Below are 19,086 nucleotides of genomic sequence, written 5' to 3' on the forward strand. Positions count from 1 at the left end.
ACCAGGCTGCACCGAGTGCAGCTCAGGACACAGTCCACTCTGTATGCTCTCTGCTATTCTGCATTTCTCTCAGATTATTAAAGGGAGAAGAAAGGGCTCAGAGGCGTTATTTATTCAATTGAGAAGCAACCCGTTATCACTGTGTTACATTTCTAATATGCAAACACCACTACACAGCACCAGGAGAGAACCTGTTATCCCCGAAAAAGAAATGGCATGCTCTTTTGAAATCAAAAGAAATGCCCTGCTGTCAATGAATATATTCTTGGTTACAGCACGAGGAAGTTTTTCGCTTTTCCTCCCCCACCCCTCATCCAAATTTCTTCCCCGGGGTTGCGGAGTATGAGATGAGCAACGCGACCTTGCAATGACAGAATTTTAATGTGTGACTGGTGCACCGAAAGCAATGCAGCAGCGTCTCCCTCCTCGGTGCTGCCATCTACACCAGACATTTATGTAACGCCACTTCTCATCCTCAAGGCTGTCCTCACCTAGGGTCAGCGGCAACGAACACAGAATCTATTTAGTCAACTGTCCAAGCTACTTAGGGCTGGCACAGAGCGCTACACACGCCAGTATTCTGGTGAAGAGGAGTTAACAGGTAAAAGCCATTCCCAACCCCAAAGCTGCACAACAGAAGTAGAAAGCTTTTGGCAACAGGTTAACTAGAAAGAGTCAACAGTGGATTTATGTCAAACAAACTGCTTATTTCCAAGGTGTTTGCTAAAATACACTGTTTTTCTTATGTGCTTTAGCTCTGAGCGGTGCACAGAAAGGCAATGTCTTTGCAGATATTAGTTCTCAAAGCCCAGGGAGACTTCGTATCCACATCCAGGCAACGGGGCTTGCTTGTAATTTCTAGAGTTGAGGAGCCAGGAAAAATGTCTCCCTCTTTCCCCTTTGCTCCCAGGTTCGAAATATTTCATCCCGTTCATTGCTGGCATTCATCACGTTCTCCCGCCCTTGGTTTGCTCGGCAAACTCAGGTTGAGAGCAGTTTACCTGGAGCTGCAGCAGCTGCTCTTGGCTTCCCCCTCCTGGCGTAACAATACAGATCATCAGGACGAAAGTGTTGATTCTGGACTGTGGGCCGGACACACTTTGCCAGGAAGAAGCAGACAGCATGTAAATATCTTTTGCAAGGTCTGACATTCTCAGAAATCCAAGGGCTTTGTTAAGAGGCAGCGTGCGATTGGCACGGGGGGCTCTCTCCACCTTTCTCTCCGCGCCCCTGCACAGCCCCAGCAGCTGTCTCTTACAAACATGATCCTTCTCGGGAATATAACACTTCAGGCACGGCAAACCTTGAGCACCCACTGCAAGTCTGGAGATATTCATAACCTCAGAGGAAGTGCTCAGCATTCCACGGTACCAAAACCAGATCCCATCCCTCTTACAACATGGGTGATACAACTAGCGGGGTACTAAACCTTCACGAATACTCACCCAGCCCTCCAAGGAGCAGCATTTGTTGCTCAAAACCTTTGCACAAGAGCATTCATTATACGTGTCAGTCCAGCAGAGGACTCAGGGTTCAACCCTAAAAGATGCTGGCTAATTAATCTACTGTACCTGAAAAGGAAATTCCAGAGCCTCTGAGATTTGCTATGTTTAGTATAGGCACTAAAATATCAGGCTCTTTATGGGAATGAAGAGTCTCATTTCAGCTCCATGTGTTTCACCAGCACATCGCTATAGTGGCTTAATGAAATACACAGCAGCAGAGACGACGCAACCCCCACATCACCATCCAGAGTTCAGTCCTCAGCTGCATTCCAGATATCCCTGAAAAATGTACATTTGCTGCAGAAAAGCTCAGTTGAGCACGGGCATCAGTGGCATTCTGATTAAACCTTGCTGTTAAATCCTCTTTGTTAAAACACTAGAGAACTGGTTTTATTTGTGAGGGGTGGGAATTCTGCAGACAGATCAGACGCATAATCCAGAGAAGAACAGATCCAGCTTGTCTTAAATCACCCTGGCATGTTTATGAAATGATTGCCAGGCTCAAGCGAAAATTAATCTCCCTAGAAGCCCTTTTACATTTTTTAAACAAGTAAACATTGCATTTTAATAACAACGTGTCTTCTCTGACTTACGGGGCTTGAACTGCTGTAGGCAATGACTAGTTAGCCTCCTGCCTGCTTCTCTCAGCAAGATCTCCTAGTTTGAAACTAAAACCTGGTACGTCAGTGTTGAGTAGAGGCTTTTCCCTTTAACTGTTTGTTCTAAAAGCAAATTTCTTACCAAAACATTACTTCTCTGCTCTGTTGGGCTGTTATAGCTGAATTATTGTTCCCAACGCGACTGGTCTGCCACTCGTATTATCTGCCCCTTCTCAGCCAGCCCCAAATGGCTTTCCCACCTACGTGCTGGAAGCGTTCAAGGGATGACCCTGCGCTTGCTTGCCCTGGCTACGACGGGTGCTCACGGGTTGCTTCGTGCTTATATCGGACTCTGTGCACGGATGCGAGCACAGGTAGCACCTCTCTCCCCTGCAAGGCACATCTGCTAACACGATGGGCGAAGGTCTGCAATCAGGGGATGTGATGAGGATTCGGTGCTGGGGGAGTAAGCCCCGCAATCGGGATGCAGTGGCAGCTGAACGTGCGCAGTGCTGTCACACGCATCGTCACATCGGGCTCGTGTGGGCAGGAGTCTTCAAACACAGAGAGGGTTTATCTCTTTTCCCTTGACAGCAACTGTTCGCTAGTCCGTGGTGGCAAAACAATCGGTATTTTGCAGAAAAATGGATGTGGCTTAAACTTTCTACCCCAAGCAGTGCCGTCATCGGCTAGGTGTCTGTGGAATGCGTTGGTGTCCTCTCCCCAGCCCAGGCTCAAGGTTGTGGTTTCTCATACTCCTTTCAGTCCTGTCTCCTAGAAGAGCAGATAAAAGACCAAGGGAGAACTCACGTGCTATTAGTACCACACGCGGAATCGGGACGTGTTGCTCTGAACCCAGGGCTGGAATAATCGTCATGGAGAGACGGGCTGTCCCGCAGGCTTCAGAGGTGGAGGTCACTCCTCATCATCCCTTCCCACACTCCACCAGGGCTCACCTCTCCAGCCCCTTGCTCCAGGAGTGAACATTTACTCACGCAAATCATCTCAGAGCTACGGGAATAGAATTGCTCGGGTAAATCTGGTTGTTAGCTGTGTAAAGTCCCGAGCCCCACACTGCTGCAGCAGGGCTGGATTCCCATTGCAGGAAAAGGGCTTGGTTTCCATCACGGCGTGAAAACACTCCTGTTTTAAAGAAAAGTCCCAAAACATTTATGATGAATAAAACACAAAGATCCCGCTGAGCAAACACTGAGGGCTCTGCAGTTCTGTGACAGACGGAGCAAGAAGTGGCAGGAGACATGGGGGGATCCTTCTCCTGCCAGCAGGACACTTACGACAGACCCACTTACGGGGCTCAGTTTAAAGCATAAAGAGACGTTCAATTATGTAAATCCGGTTGATCTGTAAATGTGGAATTAAGTGCTGTCGGCCTTCACTTACTTGCCTGGCACAGAGCTGTGTTTTCATGTACACTTGGCTTACAGATAAAAAAGCTACGGAGTTTAAAAGAGAGCTCGGCTCGGTTTTGCAAGCTGGAGACACACAGAAGCAGTAAGGACAATGCAGCCTCCAGAAATACCATGTTTATCATAACATGTGCCGCTCCTGAAGGCAAGACACAGTCACTAACCCTTCAAATTTTGCCCCTCTAGAAAGCATAGCTCAAGGAAAAGGAAAAAAGCAAATGAGGCTTTTAGCCTTTCCCCCAACTCGCCCTCACCTGCTCTAGCCATCGCTCACGTGAGCAATGGAGAGGATTGGTCAGGCGAAGCTTTACACGAAGTAAAACACAACTACAGTTGCACAGCAATTAGACCTCTTCCCTGCAGGTGCACCGAAGCGATCCCGAAACACTAACTAAGCCTCCCAGCGCGGCAGAAAGGTGGACGGTGCCAAGGCCGTTGCAGCGGCGGGTGAGCCGAGGCCTGTGCAGGACAGAGGCAGCACGGGGAGATGGCGGCTCTGCCTGCGGCCTGCCGGGCCCGCGCTGCCTCACGGAGCAACAGCACCGACAGCTCCTGATACAACGCAGAACAAGAGCACAGTACCGGTATTATTATTATTTTAACTATAAAGCACTGCCTATATAGGGGCTGAGCCAGAAAACATCATCTGTTTTAGCACGGAGCTACCTACAAAACTGGCTGCTCATTATACAGTAATGGAACAGGTATCTATCAGAGAGGAGATGTTAAACCAGAAACAATGTTGTGATTAGATGACTCTGAACTGTATTTAAAAACCATTAGCCACTACATCCTAAAACAAGAGGAAAAAGATGACTGACTGGTTGTGGTTAATAGATGCAGTCAGGATTTCAATCATGCTTTAAGCTAACTGCCAGCAAACAAGAAAGCCTGCAGTATCGGCAATACCCAGCATCTATGCGTGCTGCCATCAGTGTTATGTTTATTATAAAATCCATGCAGGCAGCATTAGAAATAAATATTAATGATTAAAAAGGACCTAATCCTTTGCTGCATACCTCCAATTTTACAGTGACAGATGAATGAGATCCAATGGGAAAATAATGATCCTTCCAGCCTCAAAAAAAAAAAAAAAAAATTAAAATCAGTAGCTGCAATGTAGGCTCCCATCTCACACTGCATTTCTATTTCGGCTTCTCTCTCCTCTAGGCTACTTTGAGAATTCTCGTCTGTGGGAATACATCCATCTCTGGCTCTTTCCTTCCCCCATGAATTTCAAATTGGGCAGAGCCAGAGGTAAAAACTTCAGTGCAAAGTCCAGACACCGAGAACACGTTCCCATGCGGCTCCGCTGCTGCACCTCCCCCTGCTGCTCCTCGGAGGGCAGCTCCTGAGGAGAAGCTGCCAAGGCAAAGACCAAACTCATTGCCACTAGTTACACATACAACGTGCCTATACGCCACCTGCTAGAAAAACGCTTCCCTCTGAACACTGATACTCCCAGATCCCTTTACAGAGTTTGTGTTGTGAGCTGAAAATTAGTGGTTTTCCTACTAAAATAAAAAAGGTATTCATTGGAAGGCTGTAAACCGAATCAAATCCACCGTGCTAAATACAGGTGAACCACGGGCATGAGGGATGCTGAGCCATCTCCCCTCTGCGTGTGCTGCGAACGCTGCGGGGTACTGCCCCCACGCTCCTGATGGAGATTAAGGGGCGGGTTTCCAGCAAATGTAAAGCGACGCTGCTCTATCAAGATGCACTAGAATGATGCCTATTTCTGCCAGCTAACTTCCTGGCTGTTGCTTAAATGTCTTCTTTTCAGCAAAATAAGGTAAGAAGGGTAAAAAAGAAATAAAGGAAGTCAGACTGGCTACTGGATGGAGGGAAAAAAAAAAAAAAGTTGCTCCTCAGAACCAAAAAGTTTTAAAGTGCCTGTTTCGACCTCTAGCCCTTCCACGGCAAAGATGAGCACAGTGGAAAACAGCTGTGGGGAGGAGAGGGGAAGGGGAGATTAAATTTGGATATTTCAGCTCCTCTCCTTTGGAACTTCCTGAACCCGTGCTGCAGCTCCTGCAAAGTTTCTGTCTGCACACACGATCGTGAACCACGGTCGTGAAGGCTGCGTTCTTACTCTGCTGCAGGTCTGGCCTGATCCTGCTTTCAACGACATCAGCGCAAACAAGCGTGAGCCCGGGGAAGGTGCTCAAAGCATCACAGTCAACCAAGCATACTCCAGCACCTCTAAAATTGAATTTCAACCTGCTGCATTGTAAAATAATCAGTAAAAAAATCTCAATGCTTGAGGCATTTGACGTTCGGGGCATGTGAGTGCAGAGTGAGTGCAACTTCCACGTTGAGCACGTGGTATAATAAAACATCACATCCCGTCTGCTCCTATTAATCAGTTTCTTGACCCATCTTTCTGGCTGCACAAATCACGCTTATTTTGCAAACTCACTGAATGCTGAATTGATGCAAGATAGAGAGTTCTCCACACACCGCTGTCTGCTTGTCAAAAGGCTGTGATTTACACCACGTCAGAGCCTGCCCACAGGTGCCATACAGTTGTGCTCACTTTTCTATAGGGTAACTTAAACCCTTCCCTATATTCCACCCTCTCTTCCATTCAGGATGGGAATATTCACGTCCGTTATGGAAGCAGACTAGTAAGAGTAACACTCTATATTTTAAATACAGAATCCCAATTCTGCAATGTATAAAATCTTTAATATGGAGTGTTTCCACCCCAAAGCCATGAGATTTGTATACCAACAAAAGCAATAGTCTTTGTAATACTCTATGTTTTGTCATTTGGATTAACCTGGGGTTTGGTTTACTGATCCAGCTTCAGAGGACTGGAAGTGGAAGAAGTTCGAATGTTCCACAGATTCTTCTTCCAACGGGTTTTAAAGCAATTGTGTCTCTCCCCAGCTTCTGTACTTTTTAGTTAACAGAAACAAATCCAAAGAATCGCGGCTGCTAAAAATATTGTGCGAGTGCATTTGGGTTTGAGCATAAGCACTTATTATTTGTTGGTATACTGCTGCATCCATCATTTTCCAAAGTCTTAAATAATCATAAATAAGAAAATCTGTGCTATTCTTTGGTACATTTTTGTCTGTTTAAACCTCAGCTGAACTTTAAGTTGTACAAACAAAAAAAATTGCACTTTTATCTTCAGGAGAGTCTTGCTAGTCCAACAGACTTTCAGCTGAAGGATTCTTTATTATACTCAAACCTTGTCCCATAGGAGTTGCTGCTGTTGCTCAGTTTATGAAGGATCTTAGAGATTTTGTTTGGTCCACAACAGAAAACTCCAATGGTCTTCCTGTTAAAAAAAAGAAAAGAAAAGAAAAGTTACAACATTGCAAACAAACAGCAACTTCTACCGATACGTTTGGATTCTGGCCTGTAGAGCCAGAATGATAGATTTGGATTCTGAGCTGTAGAGCAGCACACTGCATCACGTAGTTAGTGTTCCTGAAGCCACTAGACTTCTCCCAAGTGTCCCCACAACAAGCCCTATTACTTTTTTGACTGAGACAACCCTTAGAAAGAAGTGCCTCACCTTAGTCTCAAGGCACCAAGTGATGAAAAATTACTACTTCCCACTCTGATTTTTTCCATGATTAATCCCTTTTTTTTTTGTTAAAAGTGGTCCTCACTGTAATGACTTCATTAGTGTAACTCGTGATTTACACCGGCAGGAGATCTAGTCACTAACGGTGATTCGTTACACTAATGAAAACAGAGCACTACTAACCCGTGATTATTTCTGGCAGCAGCAGAATAATTTTACCGCTTTAGTTTCACATTAGCATGCCGTCTTTCCTTCAGCAGCTGTATCGGAAAGTCTTATGAAAAGCCAGACACAGAACGTGATCCTTGTTCGTCATCCGCAGCTATCGGCCCGGGTTCATTAGTTAACCTGACTTTTTCACACTGCTCTGCCGACAACAGCTCTTTGCTCTCTGGTCACCTTAAAGACAGGCTGTAAGTCAGACTCACGGTCAGACGGCATCTAAGGGCTCAGAACGGTAGCCAGCATCAGAACGGGGCACGTCCACAACAGCGGGACTGAGGCACTCCAGATATTCATCATCTCCCTTTTTTTGAAAGATGAGGAGAAGGGAAAGGAAGGAGCAGGGAAAGGATGCGGTGCTGACTGTTCTATATCATTACAAAAAAAATTTTTCTTCACCTTCCTGCTGAAATTGTGCCACTACAGAGAAAGATCTTAATGATTTACTGGGATAGAGAGAGAGCACGGAACAGGGGACGTGGCTGTAACTAATGTGATCTACAGGACTCACCAGGAGGCTGGAGACTGGGGTTCTGGTCCCTGCCTCCCGGACTGCTTCAGTATTTTATCCAGTAAAGATTTAATAAAAATATCTTAGCAGATGCAGGATAATCAAATGCACGGTTTAAAGCTGCCTGTGTGTGTGTTTGGTGAGAGAAGGGAACCGACACACCGGGGAAATCTTTGGTGCATGCTGTTAAGTCCACGTGGCTGGCGTGAGGCAGCAGCTGGAGTGGCACACCGGTCCACCCCGCACCAGTGCACAGCAACGCCAGCACGGCACAACGGAGGGGTCGAACATCAAAAAGCATCACAAAGGTACGCAGGTAACAGCACCGGTGCCCTTGTGCAGGCATCTTACAAAGCTGACTTTAATTGCCTTTAATTACATTGTTCTCATACCAATCTATGGCAAATATTCATAACTTGTACTTTTCTCGCCCTTATGCATATCTATTAAACTTTCCTGTCCTGGCAGTGCTCCTTTTAATGGCAAGGGGTGTTGTGTTGGTGGCTGGATTTGCAGAAATGACGAGCCTACTGTCGCTTGCTATTGCTCTCGAGATTCCTCAGCACTTGCGGAGCTTGAACACTGTCTACGCGGTGCGCAGCAGGGAAAAAGGGTGCATGAGCTGTCAGCATGAATCTGTCTTCTACCGTGTATTTCATTGAGAGAATTAATGTTGTTGGGTTTTTTCATTAGTCTAATTACAGACAACTGATTAATAAAACCCAAAGAGTTCGTCTGTCTCTCTCCCTTTCATTATGCGTATATATAGCCCCGAAGCACAGACATGCCTAAGCAGCGCATACTGCTAATGTATTCCCATCCCAGCAACACCCTTCCACGGTGCGCGGAATTTTTGGTTAGTAAACAGAACCACAGAAAGGTTAAAGGGTTTGCCTATGGTCACACAAGAGACGTGTGACTGATTATCAAGGTCTCCTGAAACCCGGCAGAGCCACTGCCCATGCGGTGCCCCAGAGGGTCTCAGACTTCCTTCCCGGGATACCCACCACCGCCCTCTGTTCTGGACATCCCTCCAGGTACCACTTATCTCCTCCAGTTCCCTGCCCACATCCTTCCCCACCTACCCCCCCCTTCCCTGCCTGCACATACCTTCCTCTCTGCCCCACATCTACTAAATGGCGCAGCACACACATCTGTCCTGAACTGATGGGCTTTAATTGCTTATCCCTCATCTGGGGCAATGTCTGACCTTGTTGCTCGAATGACAACAGACAGCTAGCTATTGCTGAGGCATAATGTCTGAAAATCTTTTAAATACCACTAACGTGTTTACAATTAGGGAAACTGTGTAATAGGCCATTCTTTGTAGTAATTATAAACATTAATACAGGATTTTACTCATTCAGAGCACTAAGTAAATAACTTCTCAGAGTTCCTATGGGATAAGTAGGTCAGCATCTATTCTTACAGCCATTTCATGAACGGTGTGAGACGAGGGAGAGGTGAAATGCTTTTCTACCTAGAGAGAACAGAGTGAGGATTTGAAATGTTCTACTTTGAAATCTCATATTCATTCCTAGAGAGAGATTTCTCCTTTGCAGCGCACTAGAAATCTATCATGGTGCTCCCTGCCCTCCCCTCCTACAGACATTCATGTCTTTTTCTAGGTCAGACTCCATCTGGAAAAAAGCACCCGTCCATTTGAACTAAGCAAAATCGAGCGAGCGTGGCAGCCAAGGCGCGGTGTAAGCTTTTCGTCCAGGAGACAACTGGACAGGAACAAGGTCGCTGCTCCGTCCCCAAAGAGAGAGCACAAAAAATAAGACAAATAATTTATTATATAAACTGTCCCAACGCACATCCTTGGGACTGCGGGTGTCGTATGAAATACCAACAGCAGATGGCACACGTCTGCTCCTCTTAGTCCAGGAGAAAGAATGAGGACCCTGATGCTGGGCTGTCCCACGTCACGCTCTGAAGTTCTGGCAAAGCTCAGACACTTACAAATGCACTTTGCTTATTTGGGACCCAAACAGCAACAACAGCAACAATTCACAAACCACAAACCAATCAGACGGCTAAACCGATGAGAGGTTTGCCAGCTGCGCGTTTGTTTATGTGCAGCTTTTACTAAAATCACAAGATAAAAAGTAGAAAATGTCTTGGCTGACCATAAACAAGCCCAAGGGGATGGTTGCAAATACATTGCTGGCACCAGATGTCGAAAATAACTTGGTTGCCCTGCCTATTTTTTTTTGTTCCTTTTTTTTTTTTTTTTTTTTTTTTTGGTCTGCATATTGCAGCAGGGTCATTTAGGTGGAAAGTTAATGAGAAATAATAACTGAAATGGAGTTAGTAGGAGACCAGGAAATTGGACTCTGGAGAAAAATGGAAGTTCCCCTCTCACTCAAGAAAACAGGGAGAATATTTACCTACAACAGGTAAGTTTCTGTGGGATAGCTGAGTTACAGGTTACACTACTGTCTGTCATGTTACACCTCACTACGTCTATAGATACAGACCTGTAGCCACAGACCCTGCTAAAGGGGTGACAAAGGGTGAAGAAGCCTACGTCTTGGCAAGCTGCAGGGCAATCAAAGGAAGCAGAACATTATTTAGGTACTAAAACACACCTGGCTTGGAAGTGGTGGCACAATTTAAAGACTTGATGTGGAAATACGGAGAAAACGGTACTCGAAGTCTCATTACGAGTAATGCGATGGAAAGCACAAAAGAAAAAGAAAGTATGACTACCACTAATAGAATCATAGAATCACAGAATGATAGGGGTGGGAAGGGCCCTCTGGAGATCACCCAGTCCCACCCCTGCCAGAGCAGGGTCACCCAGAGCAGGTGGCACAGGAACACCTCCAGGCGGGTTTGGGACGTTTCCAGAGACGGAGACTCCACCACCTCTCTGGGCAGCCTGTGCCAGGGCTCTGCCACCCTCACAGCAAAGAAGTTCCTCCTCATGTTTAGGTGGAACTTCCTATGCTCAAGTTTGTGCCCGTTACCCCTTGTCCTGTCCCTGGGCACCACTGAGAAGCGCCTGGCCCCGTCCTCCTGACACCCCCCCTTTAATAGCTTCATCTATACTATGTGCACTTACAGCCTTGCAAGGATGTGGCAGAAACCCCACCATTTTAATCTTTTAAAACAGCATTCACACAGTTAAACAAAAAACCCTATTAGAATGGAGCATAAAAGGTCAACAGTTCTCTACCCAGAGGACTCTGAACCAGACAGTCAACTTGCTTCTCTGACCTCTCTTCTTCCCTTCCTTTCCTGTGGTTCTTTACTATGAAAGCCTGCTCTAAGCGATTCTCATTTGCACAGTGTGAGAATCCTACTGGGGATGTCCCTCTCTAGCAGCCTTTGGGGTGTCCTGGCAAGGGACCTTGTCCACAACCTCCTGTAGGACCCGAATCCAAGACACATACTGTCAGAAGCCCATTCTGCCACCAGTGATACATACTGGTGCTCAGTATTTCTCAAGAGCCAGGCCCCAGTGTCCCCATGTCACATCCAGCCTCAGAAGAGAAGAGTCAATAAGCCGTGGGCAGACGTTCAGTTTGCAAGTGCAGCAGAGAACAAAGAGCTATTGAGGGAAAGTTCTGCAGGGGAACGTGAGAGCAACTCTCAACCCGGTGCACCCAGATTGATATGAAGAGCTACTGAGGGTGGTTTGCTACCACCCCGCTGACTTTGCCAGAAGTGGATTAGGGAAGACTCGCACAACCCCTTCTACCAGATTGGCTTCTGAGGCAGAAAACTGCCAGTGGGGTGTAAAATACTCAACCAACAAAGCTGGATCTGGACAAAGACATTCCACAGTTTAACTGCATGTCTACTCTGCTTTACAACTGTCTTTTTTCAGACCATAATCTGTTTGCCTAGCACAGTAAAAAGGCATTGCCAGGTCTTAACGAAGAATAAAAAAGTGCCAGGGATCTCCAAAGACAATATGTCCTCTGAATAAAAACAATACAGGACAGTCAGATTCTTCCTTGTGCATTCTGTTTGTAAACCAGCACTACATATCATGAAAATTATAGAAGTCAACAATTTAAAAAAATGCAACTTTATAAAACCAGCATATGCTGCAAGCAAGATAATTGCCACGGACAAAAACATATGCAATCTCTGTGCAGTGAGATGGAAATCTATTACTTTTATTTTCTGGGCCGCTGAACAGCCTAGCCGCATTGAAAAGATGAACTGTTCTGAGTGTAAAAAAAAGTTTCTGTTTGTACAGGCTACCTCTCGCAGCAAAATATTAGCTAATTTCAACATCAGTAGCTTAAACATACTCGAAGATAAAACCCCAAAATATTTTCATACAAACATAGGTGGAAACTATAATACCCCCACCCTTCAAAGTGAAGCATCCTTCAAGGGGAGCGGTACTTACCGCCTGTTACACTTCGCTATTTCATCAAAAAGGAGTTTCCACCGGGGTCGTCCAATCAAAAGCCTTGAGTTTAAAGCTTGATATTTTTCACCAATTATTTTCTGCAAGAAACAAAAAATTCCATTCTGCCTGATTTGCACAGTGCCTCGTATCACCCAGGGCTCCCATTTCTGACATTGGCTGACTTACCACATCGCTGAGGTGTGAAACCTGAGCACAAGTATCAGACAGTTGTGATTAAAACTGCAGCCATTTCACGCACCGATACCTCTGCTCACTGCCTTTTCAATGGCTCTCCTTGGTGTTCGTTATACATTGTTCCTCATGCAGCTGCTCGTTAATCTCCCCATTACTTTTAAAGCAATTTATTTAAGCCATAAAACAATAACCACGCTCCTATTATTCATTCTCTCATTGGCTTTTAATGCTAAGCTGGAAGAAACACTGCTGATGCAAAAAATCGTATTTCTGTCTAATGTCTTTTTTCTTAACTTTGTACAAGTAACTATGAAGATGACTAGGTCTGAAGAAGTAACAAGGGAAATCTTACATTTCTCCCTGAGAGCAGTTTGCCAGCTGTTTCGAGCTGCCTTAACAGCAGAAAGCAGCCAAAACTGCTCCCCGGGTGGATCCCAGCCCATTCCAGCAATGCTAACTCACCAGCATTTTGACAAGGTCAAATGCCCTTCCATTGCAGGCCATTCCCTTGCTTTAGTTTTCTGTCCTCGTGCGATAGCAAGGCAGCGGGAAGTTACGTTTTACCTGTGCTCCCACGTTCACTCCACTGCTGAACGACCTGAAACGTTGCTCACACCAATGCAAACACAGCGTCTTGGCCAACTCATCCTCCAGTGGCCTCTTATATCTATATTTTATATAGATGCAAGGGGCATTTGCTGAAGGATGGGCTTGGCTCCCTGTTGGCACACAGGCATGCTGCTTCGGAGCAAAGGGAGCACGAAGCGAAACTGCCCTAATTTTGGTAGCAGTCAGCACTTTGGACTAACATCAATGAACGCACAAGCTCTACAGTAATGGAGAGTTGGATTTAATTCCCCCCTTGAGAAATCATGAGCAGCGTTATGGTTCATGCCAGTTTTGCTCAATAGCCACAAAAGAAAAGTGACTTTAAAAGAAGACTTACAACAAAGTTGACTGAAATAAATTCAGTAGCTGCTTGATGCACAATATTAGAAACCTTTGCTTTAAATTGTCTGTTATTACAACCTTGCTGTGTCATTGCAATGCAGTCCTGCTTCGGGTTTTAATTTTAACCCAGCAATTACATACCAGCTTCGTCAATTGGGTGTTTCAAGCACCCCATTCCAGTCAACATATGTTGTCCAGGCATTAAAACTGTAGAGCACTGTTGATAACTGCTGTAGCTATCGCATCATTTAGACTAGTGGACAGTGTTCCTACTAGAGCTGGGAATGTTATGCTATCTCCACCTGACACCAGGCAGATCAAAATCCTTTAGGCATGGTTTCTCACTGCGTTTCATGTTTTGTAGTAATTGTCAGGCTTGGTCCTGGACCCGCTGCAGTCAATGGAAATCTTCCAGATGTAGCAGGGTAAAGAATCAGGCCTAGGCTCATGTGATAAATAATGTAAAATGAACACTGTAAGTGTAAATAGCTACAGGAGATGCCAAGAGTTGGGGAATTAGCCCAGCTTTGCGGTTGGTAACACATGACAGTTCAGTATAATTTCCAATCTCATACATCAAGAAATTTATAACTTTTGTCTATATCCGAGGCAAAGAAATCCAAAGCTTTTAAAAATAGCTAGTTTCTCTCAAAATATGTATTTGAAAAGAAGACTTGAGCTTGCAAGTTCCTAGAACTATTCTGTTTTGATTCTTGTCCCAGAAATGATGCAGATTTCCCATCAAACACGGCCAACTGTCTGGTCCGTGGCCTGGCCCAGAAGGACCTCTTTCCTAGAAAAGGAAGATATGGATTTTTGCCCACATCTAATCAAGTTAGGGCTTCTAGACTACATTCTCTTAATGCTGTGGGGATGGTCTTGCTCTCTTGCCCTAGTAATGAATCAGTCACTTGAGCTTATGGCCTCGTTTCCTGTTTTTACCGTCTGCAGTAATTCCTTTTTGCCTTTGACTGACAGTTTGCATTGTCTACCACTCCAAGGTCTAGTATGGTTTACAAACAGCATTTAGCCACGTACCTGTATTCCATCTGTTTGACTGAGGTACAGCTGGATGTTTATATAGTCTGGTCGATTCTCCTGCCAAAGCTGGGGGGATGATAGAAATGGCTAGTGAAAAAATAACCCTTCTCTTAAGGTAAGTGTGAAGTCACTTGTGCCCACTATCCTGAGAGACTTGGGATTCAGCATCAATGAAGAAAGTTTTTTAATGAAGAAGATACGCTTGCATAGCAGCCCTTGGTGCACTCCAGAATGTTGCACATCATGCTGTGTACAAAGTATTATTTTAGGAAGCTACACCGCTCTTAAAATCTACCTGAAATTGCAAATCCCCCCCGCCCCGCTTCTCAATCTGTCCACTCAGACTCCCCAGCCTGCACGTTCTCTTTTCGTTTCATAAACCTCACGGGTAAGTGTCCAGACTAGTGGTACATGGCAACACCGAGCAACAAAATACTGGTGACAGATAATCAAGTTGGTTTGTGCAGCTCCAAGAATAAACGGAGTCTGGGTCAGGTAGCCCAAGCAGAAGTACTGCTGGAGCTTGCTTGTTCTGAGCAAGGCTGCCTTTCTCCACAGCATGCCAGCTGCGTGTGTGGACATACCTCGCAGTTATGAAGCTGTCCCTACCCCTCCGAGCAACCCCCATTACCTTGCTATGCAACGTACAGAGCAGGTCTGCAAACCAGCGGAAAGACTCAATGTCCCGGCACACCCAAATGAAGTAGAGTCTTCTCAGCTTGTAGCATTTCCAGCCGTCACTTGAAAATAAAATGTTTGGGTAATTAAAAATTATCATTTAAAAGGAAAGATTAATTAAGATGGTTTACATTCACCAGTGGAAACGGGAGTTTCCATTAGAAGCTAACTGCTAAGTTGTTCTTCATCCTATGATAGATACATCAGACACCAAAACGACCAATGCAGGCTATTACGATGGTCCGGAGAACATTAAATCTCTATCACAGAGCTAACACCCTTCACAGATACTGTTTCTGCATTAGGAAGTAGTCAGCTATACAGATGATTTGGGCAGCAAATATGGATTCATGCATCATCCTCAAACGTTTATTTCAAAGCAACGCAGACATTCTACGTTCAAACATACTATGTCAATTCTTTATTAGGTTTATAAAGTGACCCGTAAGAAGAAAATATTGACAAACGCAATAATGTCAGGACTTAATTCTGCCTTTATATGTGAAAGGCTCTGGTTGATTATAATTAATACTCTAGCAAAATCACAAAGACCCAATCCAATCAGAGCTCCATTGTGTTAGAGAACTGTGTGATGTATTACAGTCCTCAGAAAATGCCAGTGGGGAAAGTGCAGTCGTGGCCAGATTCTGACGCTGTATTTAGAAAAACAGGACTCTCATGTCAGAATTCTAATACAAATAAAACACAAATATAGCACAAAGGACTGGAACAAACTGGGAAAGAAAATAGAAGTGAAAAAAAATCTTGATGATTAATGAGTTCAAACAAAGTACAAATATCCATGAAGTATCTTCTTACTTAGCCAGTGCTGTTTTCTGTTGTTCCGATCACTGAAATAGCCAGTGCACAGACTGTTTCCTCCTTTTCCTCCTAAAATAACTTTCAGATAGAGAAGGCCATAGCCTGTCAACTTCAAACACTTGTCCCAGGAGCCAACCACAGTTGAAAAGCTTCATGATACATCTTGCCATCCATTGTTTCAAACTCTAGGGTTGCTGGCATATCCACCTCATATACATATCTGTATGGACAGATCTACCGTAGTGGTGACAGATCTACTGTAGTGGTGACAGATCTACCTTGGCAGTGACTCCAACCAACCGTCTTACCTGCCCATACCCCAGCCTGCACTGTAAGCCCGAGGAACAAGGATGGTGACGTTCTCAGCAGCATGCAGGGGCCGAGAACTCACCTCCCATGTAAACTCCCCATAGAGAGAAAAAAAGTGCTTTAAGACTGGAGAATATAGCGACTTTCAAGTGCTGATTTCAGGTTTTTCTGTTTGTAAACTGTTGACCTGCAGAGCAGGATTTCCTCCACCTTTTTCTGACTGCCTATGCTAAGACAAGCCCTTAGGAAGGGTCACAATCTGGTCAGATGTGACAAGATAACTATAAGCAGTAGCAAGGAAAATAAGTGCCTTTCACCATAAAAAAAGGATAAATGAAGAGAAAAATGCAAGACATTTTGTATTAAACTGCTGTAGCTCGGTAACAAAACACCACCCTCGGTGATGAAACACTGGAGCTGGACAAAGAGGCTGGGCTGCAAGACTTCGTGGAACAAGTCAAGCATAGCTGTAAAACAGCACCTCGGACACACATGCTTGTGCCTCCCTCCAGCAGGATCTATCATGCAATAAAGGTGCAATCCCCTGCTACAGCCAAATCCACACATATATAACACTCCTTGTGCGCTTCTATGTTACCGCTGCCCAAAATAACAGCTGTTATTTACAGACCAGTCCGCACGAAAACCACTAGCTTTCCTTAAAGGAAGTTATACTTTTTCTTAAAAATAGGGCACAGGGTTCAACAGTTAAGTGGAGGGAAGGGCAGGAGCAGGAATTAACTTGTGTACACACAACGCAACCGAGGAGGAAACAAAATGACCACATCGACGGGCTTCTGATCTCCCCCAGACCTGCGTGTCCTCGACACAAGAGGACCGGCCCCGCTGCTCTGCAGAGCTGGTGTCGTAAGGCAGTTGGCGTGTTCGCACCTGCCAATTTCTGCTTCTAAGCCAGGGCAAAGACAACAGGCAGATCACCCACTAAACAAGTGCTCTGCTGGTGCTTAAATACTGAGAAGGAAAGCAGGCTGCTACTTTTTCCCAGAGCCCCAGAGTGGTTCCCCTGTACAGCGTTACAGCGCACAAGGGGAAGATCGGCCACAAAGGCAACTTGGAAGCCCATTTATGGCTTTATCCAGATAAACGGACATTGCAAAAGCTTTTGGACACTAACCTTCTATGGCAATGTCTGTGCAGCTTCCCACAGCCTCTGATAACACACTGGTAGAGGCAAACATCTCGTTCCCTGCTGTTGGCCCATCATTATCATCTGTGACGTTTTCGCTAAGCACTGTCAAGGGTAATCCGTCACGAGGAAAACGGTCACCTCATCCACCTGGGCCCCAGGCCTTCATCAAAAACGTACCCTCTTTTTGAGAGGATGATCAATACACTCTCAGGAAAAGAAAATGAGGGAGACCAAGACGGTCTTTGAGGGCTGCAGCACTATGAGACAGGTGGGGCTGATAATTTTCAGAAGTGCTCAGCACTGTCGGGTCCAGCCCCGATCAAGGTCAGAAGAACGTGCACAGCATCTAAATTCTGGGCTTTAACTTCATTTTGGAGTCAGAGCTGGCCACTGGCATCTTAGAACAAACGCTTCAGTTGTGCGTTGTAAAACCCTCCCAAAGCCAGCTAGCCTTTCGACACCTCAGGGAGGGTTTGCTGCTTTGGTTGGCTGTTTATACAATGCCTGTGAAACAGGCGCTTAACCTCTGACTGGAGCTCTTACCCAATAACCTAGCAAAAAAAAAAAAAAATCAATAGCAATCATAAAAACAAGCCTATTTCACACAGCGTAAGATTTGGTGGGAACCGTGTTGCCAATGTGACAGAGAAACAAGAGGTGAAAGGTTTGGGCTGAATTGAATGTCCCAGGATTTAAATTAAATTAAAAAAAAAAAAGAGAGAAACAAAACAAAAAAAAAGTAAAGAAAAAGGCATACCTAAAACTTAAACTTCTCAAATAGAGTTTAACATCTGAATCCCTTTCCTTTAAAACCTTAAGCATACACATCTACAGAAGACAACCAGACCAGAGGTGGCCCCACACTTCCAGCAGAAGGACTCACTACTTCCCGGCTCTCAAAAACTCCCTACCACAGTCCACAGCCTCATCTAAGCTGGGACCAGGGGAACGAGTCTAGCTGTGGGGCTGTGACTACGTTAATCACCGGCCAGGCTGGTGGCAGCAGAGGAAGGTTAGTGACACTGTCCCCGCTCAGGTGCATCACTGGCACAACTCTGCCACAACTCTTTGGGTTATAAAGCCTGTACGTGATGATTTATGCTCTTCAGAGGACATCCCAGTCCTCCACCTCTCTCCAAGGAATCATTCACTTATGTTAAGCTAATGGAAGTTTTTAAATACTCTGAAAGTCTTTCTGACATGCACAGCTACGGTAAATTGGGGGGAAATAGCTTTAAAAGGCTTAAGCTGACTTACAGCAGCGTGTTGAGCACTGATGCGAATGGTGTAACTCCAATACCTCCAGCCACACAGAGGCTGACCTCGTAGTTCAGGGATTCCTCAAAGGGACTTCCAAAGGGTCCATCCACATACAGTCTGCAGAAAAAGCAAAAAGAGCACTTTTAGAGAAAGCTGCTAAAATCAGAGAAGAGAGGAAAAGAAACATGGGCTGGAATTAACATCCTACAAAGAATTTGTTTCAATTTTTTATTAGTCTTGGGATGCAGAATATGAAAATCTTTTTCCTGGAAAGCTTTACATGGAGAGAAACCAACGTACAAATGGTATGAAAACCTGTTATGTGAAATCTCTTGGCACATTCCATGATTAGAGAAGCCATTTTTTAATCAAACTGTTGGAAGTAACTATATTTTGAGTGACCTTTGTGTCTGGTATCAAAGGGTAAAGGAAGTGTTGCACTGGAAACCAGAACAACTCAGTGGGTCCTAAGCAGAAAGAGGCCTCGGCCAGCCCTG

At 45.1% G+C, this 19,086-nt stretch overlaps 1 protein-coding gene across 4 annotated transcripts in view; it reads right to left on the reverse strand.

Moving 5' to 3' along the window:
- Positions 1 to 6,162: 6,162 nt before the first annotated feature.
- NOX4 (NADPH oxidase 4) overlaps positions 6,163 to 19,086 on the reverse strand; it is a 108,243-nt gene continuing 95,319 nt past the window's right edge. For all 4 annotated transcript variants that reach the window (XM_074572520.1, XM_074572518.1, XM_074572519.1 and 1 more), the window contains 5 exons: positions 18,587 to 18,706; positions 15,002 to 15,110; positions 14,368 to 14,436; positions 12,181 to 12,281; positions 6,163 to 6,823 (listed from right to left, as the gene is read on the reverse strand). In XM_074572520.1, coding sequence (XP_074428621.1) covers positions 6,703 to 6,823; positions 12,181 to 12,281; positions 14,368 to 14,436; positions 15,002 to 15,110; positions 18,587 to 18,706 — 520 coding nt within the window. In that variant the 3' untranslated portion in view covers positions 6,163 to 6,702. The remainder of the gene's footprint in view (positions 6,824 to 12,180; positions 12,282 to 14,367; positions 14,437 to 15,001; positions 15,111 to 18,586; positions 18,707 to 19,086) is intronic.

Source organism: Larus michahellis, chromosome 1 (assembly GCF_964199755.1).
Source record: "Larus michahellis chromosome 1, bLarMic1.1, whole genome shotgun sequence".
Classification (NCBI taxonomy): Eukaryota; Metazoa; Chordata; class Aves; order Charadriiformes; family Laridae; genus Larus; species Larus michahellis.